The 15,177-nt window shown below is 39.2% G+C and overlaps 1 protein-coding gene across 3 annotated transcripts in view; it reads left to right on the top strand.

The window, feature by feature from the left end:
- Positions 1-15,177, top strand: part of DIDO1 (death inducer-obliterator 1) — a 53,724-nt gene that overhangs the window by 33,027 nt on the left and 5,520 nt on the right. For all 3 annotated transcript variants that reach the window (XM_086852773.1, XM_086852774.1, XM_086852775.1), the window contains 9 exons: positions 3,517-3,964; positions 4,877-5,036; positions 5,459-5,575; positions 5,797-5,901; positions 6,360-6,495; positions 6,635-7,181; positions 8,007-8,160; positions 9,079-9,168; positions 9,807-10,002. In XM_086852773.1, the coding sequence (XP_086708899.1) occupies positions 3,517-3,964; positions 4,877-5,036; positions 5,459-5,575; positions 5,797-5,901; positions 6,360-6,495; positions 6,635-7,181; positions 8,007-8,160; positions 9,079-9,168; positions 9,807-10,002 (1,953 nt within the window). The remainder of the gene's footprint in view (positions 1-3,516; positions 3,965-4,876; positions 5,037-5,458; positions 5,576-5,796; positions 5,902-6,359; positions 6,496-6,634; positions 7,182-8,006; positions 8,161-9,078; positions 9,169-9,806; positions 10,003-15,177) is intronic.

The raw sequence follows: 15,177 nt of genomic DNA, 5'->3' as shown, positions 1-15,177 counted from the left end.
TAGAAGAACCACCAGTTGCCTTATTCTAAACTGCTGGTAGTGAAACTCCATGTTAATCTCTTAAATAGGATAGACTGATGTTCAGTGCTTGTCTCATCCTTTTATTTTAAATTTGGTTCAGGGTTTTTATTACAGGTCCCCTGGAATTACTGATGAAAAGGACCAAACCCACCATGGTATAAAACACAGTGGCCAGTGTGTGCAGTAGCATTGACTGTGCCTTCTCCTCATGCTGCCCATAGACTGCACGGCCAAGCACTTGGAAATCATGGGCTGAGGGAATACCTGCTCATGATCTAGCTCATCCATTTGCTGAGCAGCTCTGGCATCTGTTCAGAAGTAAAACTCCATGTGTTGGCACACTGCTCTCAGAAAAGAGTACATGTTGCTGTTAGTGCTTCCAAACATACAGCTGCCACGTTCCCATACCTGTCAGGAGGTGCTGTCAGCTTTGGGGTGTGATCATGTTGGGGATAGATCAGGAGTGAGCTGCCACCCCAGGAAATTGTGCTGCTCCTTCCCCATCCTCCACTGGGTGCTCCTGGGCCTTGGATCTAAGACCAGTGCAATGCACAGTGAGTTACTTCAGCTGAATTATGGGGCAGCACATTGACACTGTAACCCAAAACTTGATAGGACAAAAATTCTGATTTCTCATTGTCAAAACAGGGTAAGAGGTGTTTTTTTAGGTCAGCTTCATGTACAGCTGTCACGGCTTATTTGTTTGCACAGAGGATCTAAGTATTCTGGATTCTTTATCATGGCCTGCACATGCTTGATTGGACAGTGTCAGTTTAAACAGGACCTTGGTAGTTCAGGAGAACTAAGAGAGTCACAGCTGAGGTAGCACATACAGAATCTGTACCATCCATGCCTGATCAAAAGTCCTACTCGGGAGACACTTGAAATTAGTATGAAATAGTTGTAGCTTGAAAGTGTCAGACATGCATGATACTTGGGAGCTGTTTGTGTGTTTTCAGTTGGCTAAAGAAGCATAAAATCACACACCTTTAGAACAGTCATGGTGTCAGCAGCTGGCAGGTCAAAGGATGCCACTGTGTGTGCTTGGACCTTACAGATTGCTGATCTTCAGCCCCAGTAATGTCAGTCTAGCTTTGTACTAGTAGCTTTTATTTATTTATTCATTTATTTATTTTACAAGTCTATATTCTTGCAGTAATAGAGCTGTTTGTAGCAGAAAGGTGTTTGGTGTGGGTATAGTTCTTATATACACAACATCTGATGGACACAAAACATCTTGGTTCTGCTATTTTTCGTTCTATCAATGTAATTTTTATTAACTACTTTGAACTACTCATTAATTAGTGGTTAAAGGATTAAGAATAAATTTACAGTCATACTTCTTCTGTAACCACAAAGAATTAAATGTCTTGGTACTGATGATTAAATTTTGCTGTCACCACTTTGCAAGCCAAGCTGTTCAGTCCTGCATTGCCATGGCAGGTCACAGAGTGTGCTGCTGTCCTACCTGCCTTAAAAGGTACCGCTCTTTTGTGCACAAGATCAAACAAACCAGGAGCAAGAGAATGGGAGTAATTCCTGCAGTGTTATCAGTGCACACATTTTGGATATTTGCCATCTCTCTGTTCAAGACTGGCTTCAAAACAAGTTGGCTGGTTACCTCTCGAGTTCTGGGGACTCTGCTTGACCAAATCAACCATATCAGCAATAGTTCCTTATCCCCTTCCTCCCTCCTGGGATTGCCGGAGTCTTCTTGACAACTGGAGTGAGGGAGACATAGGCACCAGCACTGTGGGTCACACAGAAGGTGTCTCTCACTCAGACAGGAATCAAGGCCAGTCTAGGGAAAACTGGGAGTAGTGTGAGGGTAGTAATTGCATTTCATTTATAGCAAAATCATCACAGCCTATGAAATAATTTAGTGTGCTTTTAACATACAGTGGGTTTTGTTTTACGCTTCAAGTAGTTAAATCTGCCTCAGAAAAAATCCTCAGTTGTAAAGTACTTCTGGGAGAAAATTTGGGACAAAGGTACAGTGTCTCTCAATATTCTAGCTTGTGTTCCAGCAGAAGTTGAGCATGCACCCTTGCACTTCATCTTACAAAAGGTCAATTCCTGTGCTGTTTCTTGGCTCATCTCCCACCACTGTCCATGGAAGCTGCCAGCACCAAGGGCCAGTTACAGGGAGGGGGGTGAGGAGGGGTGTTGCTGGAAGGGCTGATCTCCATAGGCATGGAGAAACTTGCAAGGTCATTTCTTCACAAAATAAGGGAGTATCGTTTATTCCTTAAGAATTCCAAATCTGCAATTTGAGAGATGGTTACATTGGGAATTTATGCTGGTGTGTGGGGTGTTTTGAACCAGACCTCCCCAGGAGGGCTTGGTCCCTATCAGGTCCATCTCAGGACAGCTTAGACCTTTTCCAGTGATTCCTGCTCTCATAAGAGCAGACCTGGAAGGTGAAGAGGGACCAGTTGGTCCTTGGTAGAGTTACTGGAACTCCAGGATGTTGGCCAGGAAGTGTCCTGCACATTGCACCTAAGGCATGTGGGATACATTTACAAACCCTCAGCAAGGTTTGAATCAACTCTTATTTTAGGAGTTGTTATTTGGTAGTTTCCCTCAGAACCCATCCTCATTTGAGCTTTCAGGATCCATGTGCTGGTGTTTGTCCACTGTAACTTTGATGTCTTGGGAATGATGTTCTTTTGGATAGGGATGTGTGTGTTTTGGGGTTTGGCTTTTCTTTGTTGGGTTGAATTGTTCCAGTCCAGAAGGTGGTACAGATGAAATGCAATTTAAAAGCATATAAAATCCTGTGCAAGTATATCTTTTACAGGTGTGAAAACTGGAGCTTTTACTTAGACTTCATAAATTTTCATGTATGTGGTGTGTAGCAATTATTGTAACATTAGAATTTTAAATGTAAAACTGAATATTATGAATAGAATAGTTTGAGAATGGTGAGAATTAGATGGCTACAGCCTGAGCAGCAGTGTTAATGTTTAAATATTCTTTAAATATAGGCTTTAGTTAGGAACTGAATAAGTTTATTAACCTTCAGTAATACTCAGCTTAGGGTAATATTAGTACCACTTCAAATTTATGGACTTTGTCGTCAGGTCAACCTCTGTAATTAATTGGTTCTGTAAAGTGCTATGAGACTTTTTCTGTTTAAATGTAGGGTGTCGATTGTATTGCATTATTTTTACTTTTTTATTTGTAAGAATTTGGTTGATTTTGAAGCTTAACCATGAAATCCCACTGAAGAATCTTTGAAGGTGGTGCCTTCCCCCCCCACAATTTTTCTTATGCACAAAATTTTCAAAAACAAACAAGTCAGCCATGACATGATTTTTAAAATCACTTTTAACAAGGCAAGTGAGAATAAATAGCTTAAATTGCTTGGCTGGTGATTATTCAGTGGAGATGGTATTTCACAGACTTCTCTTTATAGATTGGTATTTGGTCATCATGAATACAAAGTTATAAAGTTAAGCCTTTAATATTGTATTTTCCTCTTTGTTTTCACAGCTCAAAGGGAAGAGAAAAGGAATGAAGATCGAGCAGAGTCCACATCAGCACCAAAGAAGGCTGTGGTATCTATCATGGAGAAACAGTCCTCTTCTCTCACCAAAAATCTGCCTTCAAAGAAGTCGCCATCCTACTCCAACACGTCTGTAACTAAACCACCACTGAAGCCTGCTGGAAGTTTCAAAGGTGTCATTCCCAAGAAACCTTGGCCTGCATCAGGCAGTGTTCCTTCCAAACAGTCATCTCTCTCTCATGGCTCATCAGTTGCCAAGAAAGCAGCTCCGTCTTCCAGTTTGAGTGGAGGACTCAAAAAGCCTTCACTGTCTTCCATGTCAGCTGCAGCTGGAAGTAGTCAGGCAAAAGCCTCAGCCAATCCTGCCCAGTCACAGCCTAACTCTCAGATTCGACAGAATATTCGACGATCCCTGAAAGAAATTTTATGGAAGAGGTGGGAATTCAAAACACTTTATATAGGAAGCTACATCTAGAAAGTAGCATGCAGAGTCCAGTTTGTCTTGATACGGAATTTTGAGGGGTTGAATTTATGCAACAAATTATTACAAGTGTAATCAGTATCTCAAGTTTATGTTTGAAATAAGAATTTATGGTAGAAAATAAATGTGCATGTGATAAAGCCTTTATAAAATGCTATTCCATTTATATTGAGACAATTACAGTTGAAGGATTAAATCACAGCATAGAAGCCTCTGTAATCTAGGTGCTCTGAGTTTTAAGGTCTAGAGATGGCAGTGTTGGAGATGTAGAGTTGTAGGGAGCATAGTACAGGAAGTACCATAGTGAAAGGTTAAAGCTCATTGAAGGAGAGAGATTCCCTCCTGTCCCAACATGAAAATCAACGAGAAATTCTGGTCAATAGGCAGCCATCACATAGGACAGGAAAAAAATAACCCACATACAAAAAAATGTGGATTTTCTCACATTAATTATTAAAGGTAATGCCAACCGTAAAGACTTGCCATAGAGCCATGTCCCTCTGGTATTGTCTCTGAAAAGGAAATCCTGGTCACAGTGGGGAATGAAGGACTGAAACTCAAGTGCTTGAGCTCCCAGTGTCACTCCTGGCAGAGAAGCTCCTGGTGGCAGTGCCACGAGCAGGAGTAAAGGCTGACTTGGTCTCCCAAAGCCACATCATCCATGGCCATCTGCAGGCAGTAATTAAAGTTTGCCAGAGTTCAAGGTCCTGAGATAGACTTTGGCTTTGAGGTTTCATTTAAAGGAGTCTTGAGCCTTTTCTGGGTGAGGAGCAGCCGAGGTCAGCTCTGAAAAATTTATTTTTTGTGACTGTACCTGACCATTCACCCCTGACCTAAGCACATATTCCTGTTCTTGTTTGCAACAGAGTCAATGACAGCGATGACCTGGTCATGACAGAGAGTGAAGTAGGGAAAGTGGCACTCAACATTGAGAAGGAGATGTTTAATTTGTTCCAAGTGACAGACAACAGATACAAGAGCAAATACCGTAGCATCATGTTCAATCTCAAGGACCCCAAAAACCAGGTTTGGAATTTTCTTAAACAGTGAACTTCTATAGAAATGTGCTTTTGGGCTTAAATGGTATGTCAGACTCTACCCTTAACATCAGGAGTTTCAAAACAGAGACTTATTAAATTATAAAATGTTATTATAAAGCCATTCAAGCATTTTTAACAGTATTTTTATCTAAGTAGGAGTTCAAAGCCTACTTTAGTTGGTGATTGGTATTTACACAGTTTCAGCATTTGGTGTGATATATTTATACTTTGGGTTTATTTCATCCCTGATTTCTAGTTGCTGCACCTTTCCAAATTTGCTCATATGTAGGTGATATTTTAATAGAGAATTAAGAAACTGGAGCAGGTTTTCCCTGCCCAGCACTGTGAATATTGTTAGCTACCTGAGCAGGTTCTCTTCAGCAAGGCAAAAACCTCTTCTGTTTTCAGGGACTTTTCCATCGTGTCCTTCGTGAGGAAATCTCCCTCTCAAAACTGGTGAGGATGAAGCCAGAAGAACTTTTATCTAAAGAACTGTCTGTGTGGAAAGAGAAACCAGCTAAGGCAGTAAGTAACATAATTTTTCCCTATGACTTTATGTACAAGTTAAGAGCAAGTTTGGCGACCTTTACTATCCATTATACATTAATGCACCATTTTCTTCCTAACAAAACACTAATAACACTCAGTTTCAATACACATTTTCCCTACCACATACCAAATGATAGCAAAGTACAGAGTGAAATAAATATATGTAGCTTTTACCAACACTGTTTTGTTTCTTTCAGGTGGAATCAAGAACCAAATCTCATGAAATCAAGAAAACGGCCGTAAAACGGGAACATGTGCCTGCTGTCAATATGGAGGATTCTCCACCAGTATCTGACTCAGATGTGAGTACTGGGGCTGTTCCTTCAGCATGAGGATGTGGAGGGGGAGAAATGGCAGTTAGGACTTCAAATTTCTTATCAGAAATGCAGATAATTTCACTGAATTGTGGGGATATCATTGCCCACTGGGTGTTCTATGAGCATTCCTCAAGGGTGAAAGACTGCAACAGCCAGTGATGGGTGTATTTTACAGGCATCTCAAGAATGCTGTGTATTTTTCAGCCCTTGATGTCCATTCACAGAAAAATCTCTTTCTGAATGTGAGCTCTACTTAAAAGCACTGTGGCTTTTATATGAGGACATGTATCATGTGATAACTCTATCAAACACTGTATGCTTTAAGCAAGGACTTCTATGTATTCTTTTAAAAAACTGAAATAACAGTTTTTGAAGGATTTTTTTTTTTTTATTGTTGAAATTAATGATGAATTGTAATATGTTTTGTGTTTATTCACTTTTAGGAACAGCAGGAGTCAACCCGAACTGCACCCAATTTGAACAGTGCTCCTTCTCTAGATGTTTTTAGCAGCATGTTGAAGGATACAACCAGTCAGCATCGAGCCCATCTTTTTGACCTCAACTGTAAAATCTGTACAGGTATTTATTGACAATGCTGACCTTGAGCAAAGTAAAAGAACTGTTACTTAAAAGTGTTGTTTGTTTATTTCTTTTTTTGAAATAGTTTCTCCAAACTACTGTTAAATACTAATCAAAAGCACTTGATTTAAATCTGTAGGCCAGATTTCAGCATCAGAAGATGAGATACCAGCTAAGAAGATGAAGTCAGCAGCTTCTGCTAAGAAGGTGGAGTTGAAATCAAAGCCAGAAGTGCAGGCCAAGTGTGAAAGTCCTGCAGCAGCCCCGGCAGCAGAGCCTGACAAAGAGCCCGCTGCTGATGACGCAATGGATATTGATGTTGAACCGGCAGCAGAAACAGTTACCCAGCCACCCACAGAAATAACTTACACTCCTACAAGCCAGAGCCAGAACAGCACAGACTCTGCTGGATCTGAAGAGGTCTCTGCTGTCCCTGCCTCCTCTGCTGGCCCTGTTGTCACAACTGTAACGGTTTCTGGCAGAGACCCCAGGACAGCCATGGGCAGCTCCTCTGGGACCGTGACACCGGCCCCACGTCCTGGGCCTGCAGCTGACAAAGTCTCCACGGGGGAAACCAAACAGGAAACTTCCAAACCAGTTACAACTGTTCCCAAATCGATATTAACCAAGCCTTCTTCCTCACCAGATCCCAGATACCTGGCGGTTCATCAGTCACCCAACATCAAGTGCGTATCCTCAGCAGCTGCCACATCCCTCCTGTGGCTCTCTGCAGATTCCCATGTGTCCCATGTCCTGTTCCCTTTCCCTCAGCCAAAAGGCTTGTTGAGGTTTAAAGTTCAGGGAGCCCGATTCACATTTTTAAAGTGCCATCTTTCCTCATTTGCTTTCTCAAGCTTGGTAAAGTTTTCAGAGAATCAGTGTATGTTGAGAACAAAGACTCTACAGTGTTCCAGCATAGAAATAAAACTTGAAGGTATCATACAGACTTAGAAGTCTGAATATACATTAACATCTAGAAAGACATTGCATGGGAAAGATTTCTTAGAGGCATTTCCAGATTTTCATTCTGTATTAAAATACTATTGCATCTAAATACAAATTTAAATTAACCAATTGGTAAGCTTGAAAGGAAGTGGCTTTCTTTCACATTCTGAGTATACACAATAGTAAAAATAAATACTGCTGAGTACATCCTTTTGCAATTTCAGTTAAAATAGTTTTATTCATAGCAAGTTCTTTGAATTTAGAATGTCTTTCAGAAGGATATTGTTTACTTAGTGAGAAGTCTATAATTGGTTTTATAAAAGTCATGCATTTTGGCATCTCTTTGCCTGTCTGCAGCTACAAGTTTATTTTCTGCTACTTCTTGCCTTTTTAACTAATACCAATATAATGGAAAACATTAACAAAGCATCTAGTAAAAATGTTATTATTCAAAAGAAAGTATCAGATCAATAGGAGGAGGGAAGAAAATTTGAAATAATTTTTATTTTAAAAGGGCCTATCCTCAGTGGCATTCTGTAACCAATCTGTTTGGATTTGTTTTGCAGTGCTTCAGAGCCTCGCTCACCTCAGGACAGTGATACCTCCCTCTTTCTCTCTCGTCTCAACACCATTTGGAAAGGATTTATTAACATGCAGAGTGTGGCCAAATTTGTCACTAAAGCGTATCCAGTCTCCGGGTGCTTTGATTATCTTAGTGAGGTGTGTGTGTGTTTGGAATGGGTCTGTGCTGCAGTTCCTGGTGCTAGAAAGGCTGGGGGCATTGTATGTTTATAGAGTTACAACTATAGCAGTGGTAAATTACATCTTTGTAGTAATAGGAAAAGTAGCTCAAGAAAAAGAATTTAGCCTTTTAAAAATCCCTCACGAATCTGTGAAGAATTCTAATGTTTTTCAGTGTGTTTATTCATATTTTAGAACCTAACATGGAGTAATTGCTTTACATCACTTGTTTAGGAGCCAGTGTTTTAAAGTTGTGTGCCTTGTTCTGTTCTTAAAGTAGGTCACTGATGTGATCTATTTGAAAATTTTGTTCAGCTTTTTATGAAAAAATATTATCCATGTTACTAATTTTCAAGTAAAACCAGTTGGATGATACTCTTCTGAGAGGGTGTACATACATTTTCAGTAGAAAAGTTTTTCTTTCTCTCTTTTCTCTCAAGGGCATTTTAGGTGACTTAGGAATTTTCAAACACAAATGTATGGTTTAGAGCTTCTTAGGGTTGCTTGTTCTTCTGAGTATCACTTTTGTTGAAATGAGTTTCACTGTCCTCATGACAGGAAATTCACCAGAATTTAAGTGACTTGGGGTCTTTGCAAATGTGGAGAAAAGCTGTATTTCAGATAGCAGCTTCCCTATAAAAGCCAATATATGTGTATATTGTAGTTTCCCCATTTGGAGTGTGTGTCTGTTCTGTGTGTCCTGTTGGCCTTTGGGTCACATACCATAATTAAACACCTCCAAATTTAGGAATAGCCTGGCTGAACTTAAAAACATGTATACAAAAGTCTACTAAAATTTAACTATCCACTGGGCTACTGGGATGGGGCAACCTGCACTGCCTTTTTTGGTTTTCATTTTTGGTTTTCTCACGCTACCATGTAATACTTCTTGTTTAGGATTTACCTGACACAATTCATATTGGTGGGAGGATCTCACCGAAGACAGTCTGGGATTATGTTGGCAAACTCAAATCTTCGCTTTCTAAGGTATTCACTTAAAATCCTTTGCAAAACACAGGAGAAATAGACAGCAATGTAAAATGACAACTTTTTATAAAATAGAGTAGTAAACAGCAAGTGCTGGCATTGATCTCACATGGAAAACTACCTAAACCACTTCTTTGAAATTTTTGATATATTTTAGTAATTTGTTTATTGAGCTGTAAATCTTGATCTCTCTTCACTGCACAGTAGTTAAATCTTCATACTATTTACTAACTGAAATATTGAAGACTGAAATTCAAATTTTAAAGGAAAGGAATTTATCATTTAATGTGCTTAGTATATTTTAGTATTAAAACCGCTTCAGAAGTGAAAAAATTACAGACATTATAGAAAAAAACATGAAACTAAGAATTTTTTGGTTTTTTTTTTATTTGAGCTTCAAGCTGTTCAGCTTGATGTAAGATACACAAGTAATTTGTGTTTCTGAAAATGACAAACCTAATTCTATTTTAATGTTGCAAATTGAACAGCAGTAGTCTCTTTAATCTAGAGTGTTGCCCTGAAGGCATAGTTGGAGTGATAAATGTGTAGTTTATTTTTACCTCTGGAATTTGCCCTTTACCATTTCATTTGCTGGTATGTTGCAGGTTGAATTTTTCCACTTTGCTTTTGTATTCCAGGAATTGTGTTTGATTCGTTTCCATCCTGCAACAGAAGAAGAAGAAGTTGCCTATATCTCTCTCTACTCCTATTTTAGCAGTCGTGGTCGTTTTGGTGTTGTAGCTAATAACAACAGACATGTCAAGGATCTCTACCTGATCCCCCTGAGTTCTAAGGACCCAATTCCTTCCAAACTCTTGCCCTTTGAGGGACCAGGTAAGCACAAAACAGGGGAGGTACAATGCTAGGTAAAATCACAAGACAAAAGCCAATCTGAGGCAAGTTGTTGAATATTCAATGTAATCATTAGTTAAATTTTTTTATATAAAATCAATTTAAAAGTACGTAATTAGGAAAAAAACTGGAAATCAAACTCCACTAAGATAGAATTGTCCAAACTTCAGTCTTTCCAACAAGATGGTCATATGTCTTAGGAGAACAAGTTTACATGTAAAATCAAGGATGTGGAACAGCCACTATATTAAAAAAAACAAAGGCAGAAAAAACTCCCACCCTATTATCAGCAGATTCTAAATTCATCAACCCTAGACCCTTACAAGCCATTCACCATCACTTAATTCAAGCAGGAAACGTATCTGACAGAGGAGTCAAGAAGTCAGAGTGAAGACAAAGGTAACATTTCTGGTGCTTCCAGTGCATTGTCACTGCCCATGCTGAGTTAAACTGTACATGCAGGATGGGGCACGAGGTGTTTGAAATGTTCTGTTCTACTTGGATCAAGCTCTAGTCAAATCATTGACTTCAGAAAGTCAGTCCTTTGGGGAAAAAGGGACCATTCCTTAGGGTTAGATTCTTCTATCTTTAGATAAAATTACCTGTAATAGTGTTTGGTGAGTTTACCCCATGTTGAACATGGTGACAGAAGAACTGAGAATGAATTCAGGTGCGAAACACCCTTCTACAAAATTTGGAGTCATCTTCATCTAAGGATAAGGAGATGCATATGCTAATTTCCAAAGAAGGATGTAGGTTTTATAGCAAGCAGTAGGTTGAGAAGCTGAAGAGCTGCAGGCTGCAGTGAAGGCAGAACTCGGTTGCTGTGGCCATGGCCAGCACTACACGGTAGGTATGGAACAACCAACAAGGAGCTCACCTTTCTGGGAGGCTGACTGAGCTCTACCCCTCAGATACAAGTGTAGCATGAAACTCAATAAAGCATTCTCAGAGCTTCAATGCAGGAGCAACAGTGGCTGGGACAGGTTTTCAACAAATGGAACATCTTGAGTTCAGTGCTGTCCCTTCCTCCATGAGGTGGCCAAGGGTGCTTGCTCTGCATCTCCAGACAAGATTTTTCTCATACACTTCAAATCTCTTTTATTTGTCCTTGAACAGTGCACAGAGTAGGTGATTGTTTTTAGGCAATAGCTTAAAAGGCAGGATTGCTGTCTAAATTACCATATAACTAGAATTGTTGAATCTCAGCCCTTCATAGTCTGTAATTTACTGAATTTTTGAGAGCTAGGCAAAAACTTAATCCCATTTCATACCAAGAATTGAAAACACCAAATACAGAACTCCTTGGCACAGGGATGTAGGTAAAGAATCCTAACACATGGACTGGCTTTTCCAGGAAGAAGAAATACCATCCTTTTTGGACAGTAGCACAAGTATAGGATTGGCCATTGAATCTGCTGTAAATATCTGCTGGTATGATAAATAAGTTACTTTACCTAATTGTTGCCTCTTACACTCCTGTGGAAATACCAGCTTTCTGTTTAACACTTCTTTTACTTCTCCATTATGAGTTTCATTTTAAATGAAACTCTACCTTGGATTGAAGGTTGACAAATGTAGCCAAGCTTCACTATTAGTAAGAGATTTTTTTTAATGTCAGACTGGTTTTGCTGAGTTTCAAGTGCAAAAGTATTTCTAAACTGGAAGGAGTTGCTCAGAACAAGTTCAGGTCTCGTCTGCAGTTGCTCTTGGAGGCAAAGTTTATAAGTCAGGTTTTGAAATTACATAAATAGTTGTAGGCCAAGTAAATTAAAGGTTAGCAGAAACAAGGTTCCAAGGGCAGGCAGGCCATGGGATGGAACAGTTTCACAGAAGATTCACTAAAGAGTTTTACCATCAATTAACACTGGAAACTCCTGTGCCAGCCTTTATCTCAGCTGGGCCAAGTTGTATTGTGTTTTAAAAGTGGGTGAAAAGAATCAGGTAAGCTGTTCTTCTTGTTTTGTGTATGTATGAAACAGCATGTAATCCACACCTTTCTAATGACATCTGATGGAATTTACTGTGTTTTCTTTCTTTCACCATCAATAAAAATATTTTGTGGAACGTGGTCATTGTCTCCTTAAATTTGTGTGCCTTCCAGTAGAGCCCAGCAAGGCCTGGAAAAGTGTTGCCTTTAGATGGTCTGTCATATTTAGATAAATAAGAGCTGAGGGGGGAGGAGGGAGAGGACAATCAAGCCCTACCACTCCAGAAATCCTAGTTAGAAGGTATTCCAGCTGTATCAGCCAGTTCCATCAGGCACGTATGGATTAGGAATTTCTCCTGTTTTCTGATGGATTGGATTTGGAGCACAACTGAGGACTGCGCTAGTACCTAGAAGATCTGCAGAAAACTTTGACATGAGCAGCTTAAAAACAAAGGAAAATGGAGGGTTATCTTGATTTATATATCATTAACTTAGATATTTATTACCAGATCTTATGTGCCATGGGCTCTTCCGCACTGTCCTTTCGCAGTGGTTTACGGTATGTGAATTTATTTCTCTGTTTCACATACACACCACTTACAGTTGTAAAAGGCAGTGTAATCAGGCTTAATTACTAATAGAAAGTGATTTATTGAAGCATTTAGTGGTGATGGGAATGTAACAGCTGTCTTACGTAGCTGAATTTTATTAAAACAGACATATACCAGCAAAGATTTCACAAATGCTGATCCATCTTTTGGTAGTTTTTGATAGGGACTATGAGTTTTCATAAAATATGAAGGCATGAAATCTCCTCATGCTGTTTTGGAATGGTCTTAAAAAAACAAATGCACCAAAGTTTTACCTGAACTGTGAATGGAGTTTGATGTGTTCAGCTGAGCAGATTTCATTAGGAGAAGCAGCAGTAGAGGAACGTGGCATTACAAACCTGAATTTTTGTGCCAGTCAGTTCCACTCAGCAAAGGAGCCTGAATGTGGAGCAGCATCACAGTGCGATCTGTAGCCCTCAATTAAGGGGGCACAAATGACAATTGTCAATAGCTCTCATGATTAATTGGGAAAAGTGTTTAAATGGCATTGATAAGATACAGATAAAATCTTGTGTTAGTCTCTGCAGTTTAAAATTGACCACAGGTGTGCTTAGTCTAATCCCATGGGTCTGTCAGGGACAGGCAGAAGTTGTGTCTTGAACAGTGCAGCTCAGCTTTTACCAGCTGCTGCTGCCAGGGGAAGATGAGGCCAATATACACATAAATATGGTAAACTTTATCTAATGAAAAAATGTATTTAAGGCTAAGGAAAACAAATATTAATTCAATTCTAGTATTTAGTGTATCCTGTTTTAATGGCTTTAGTTACAGGAAGTAACTCAATAAAAACAGACTGGGGATTTCAAATGCGTAATAGGATAATAACTGTTATAAATAATTTAGCACTGCAAACTACCAACTCTGCCAGAACAGCTTGCAGCACTTAAAATGTGTGTTTGTGAAAGGCAGTTATTGAACAGTAGTGGCAGACTGCAGTCAACATTTTGTTGTTCATAAAATTAGGCACTTACCTGTTTCTGGATATTGAGATAGAATGGGGCTGTGGCCTTTGAAAGCTGCTCTGGCCACGTGTCTATTGGAGGAATCATGCAGTATTTGATCTCTCTGAACTGAGTGAATACAGTTGGTATTATTAGTCAGTATATTAGTCAGTTTAGGCAAAATTTCTAATATTTGTATAAAATTCCAGTATCAAAATGTAATGTTTTAATGAATTTATTCTATGATGACTAAATTCTAAACACAGTAATTATAACTAATGCTATTAACTTGCTGCTGGAATTTTTTGCCTTGAAAGTGTATTAAAATTTTGCCCTGTTTTAATTAGTGTCTTGATCTCTGTATCTTACAGGGATTCAAACCTGTTTTCTCAGTAATTGCTGTTCATTAGATATCCTGCCTGATGGATTTTTGACACCTGTTTATTTCACTTATTCAGTGTTTGAAATTCATTGTGACTAATTGCCTAAATCACAAGTGCCTGTATGAAATTTGGTAACCAAAACATTTAACAACAGCAGAACAACAAATGCCTACTGGCAGTTTCTGGGTGAACTCCTGTTTGTGAGATGCTCTGCACTGGTCAACACCCACCAGCTGGGGAGTTGTTATTCATTAACATAAATTTGGGAAAACAGCTGATGTATTTTCCTCTCTAGATGGTAAATTTGGGAGTCCCAGTAAAACTTCTGAGTTGTTTCACATATTAATGTATGTGTGATGTGGTTTGCAAATGGAATGTGTCTGCTGCTGTGGGGTTTGTGGACTGTGTTGATATCAAAAGATTTTTGGTGCTAATAATTGGATATTTAAAATTGTTGCTTAGTGAGAAGTTAGTTTAATAAGAACAAGGAACATGTATATAAAAATCTACTTACGGGATCTTGAATAGCAGGATCAACATAGGTTAGAGCTCTTATGTTGCCATTTACCCACAATGAATATTTTATTTTGCATTATTGTATTTTATTTCACAGGTTATTTTATGTTTTTGTATTACTGCTTCCTTGCTGAATGGAAATCATAACAAGTGGCAAATATGGGGAAGGACAGTAGCCCTTAAATGAGGGCCTTTTAAATTCCAGTTAGTCCAGGAAGTTAAAAGATTTTCTGTCTTTGCTACCACTGGATGTTAAAAGATTTAGTCTCTGCCCTTCATTCTAAGCATGTTTGTGTGCCAGTGGAATTGTGCATGTAAAAGGAAAAAATAGAATAGCAGGAGACAGGCCTACAGACCTTTGCATTTTTCCTGTTTATCTGAAACTTTATTATTTCTGGATATACTTCTCCTTCAAGTCTGAAACTCTTCACAAAGGAGCAGGTCTGCTTGTCATGGTTTTTACTGACATAGCAAGGCCTGATACCCATCCTGCATCCGGCAGCTCCAAGGCCATCTCACCCCCACTGCAGGTCCTGACCCAAGCAAACACCACTCCTGGGCTTGTCTGGGACATCCACAGTTTCCCTGCTTCTCTCACCTCTTAAAATAATGGCTGGCTGGAAAAAGCCTCAACAAACTGAGAGTAATTACCAGCTTTAACACTGTTCCCAAATGCTGTTTGATGTGATCTTTTCTGCCATTATTGGTGTTTGTTTAGCCTGGAGACAGACAAAATATTTATAGAGTGGTGTCAATGTGGACTTTTAGCACGAATT

The sequence above is a fragment of the Cyanistes caeruleus genome, chromosome 16 (genome assembly GCF_971803275.1).
Source record: "Cyanistes caeruleus chromosome 16, bCyaCae1.hap1.1, whole genome shotgun sequence".
Classification (NCBI taxonomy): domain Eukaryota; kingdom Metazoa; phylum Chordata; class Aves; order Passeriformes; family Paridae; genus Cyanistes; species Cyanistes caeruleus.
This window is presented reverse-complemented; position numbering and strand designations above follow the sequence as displayed.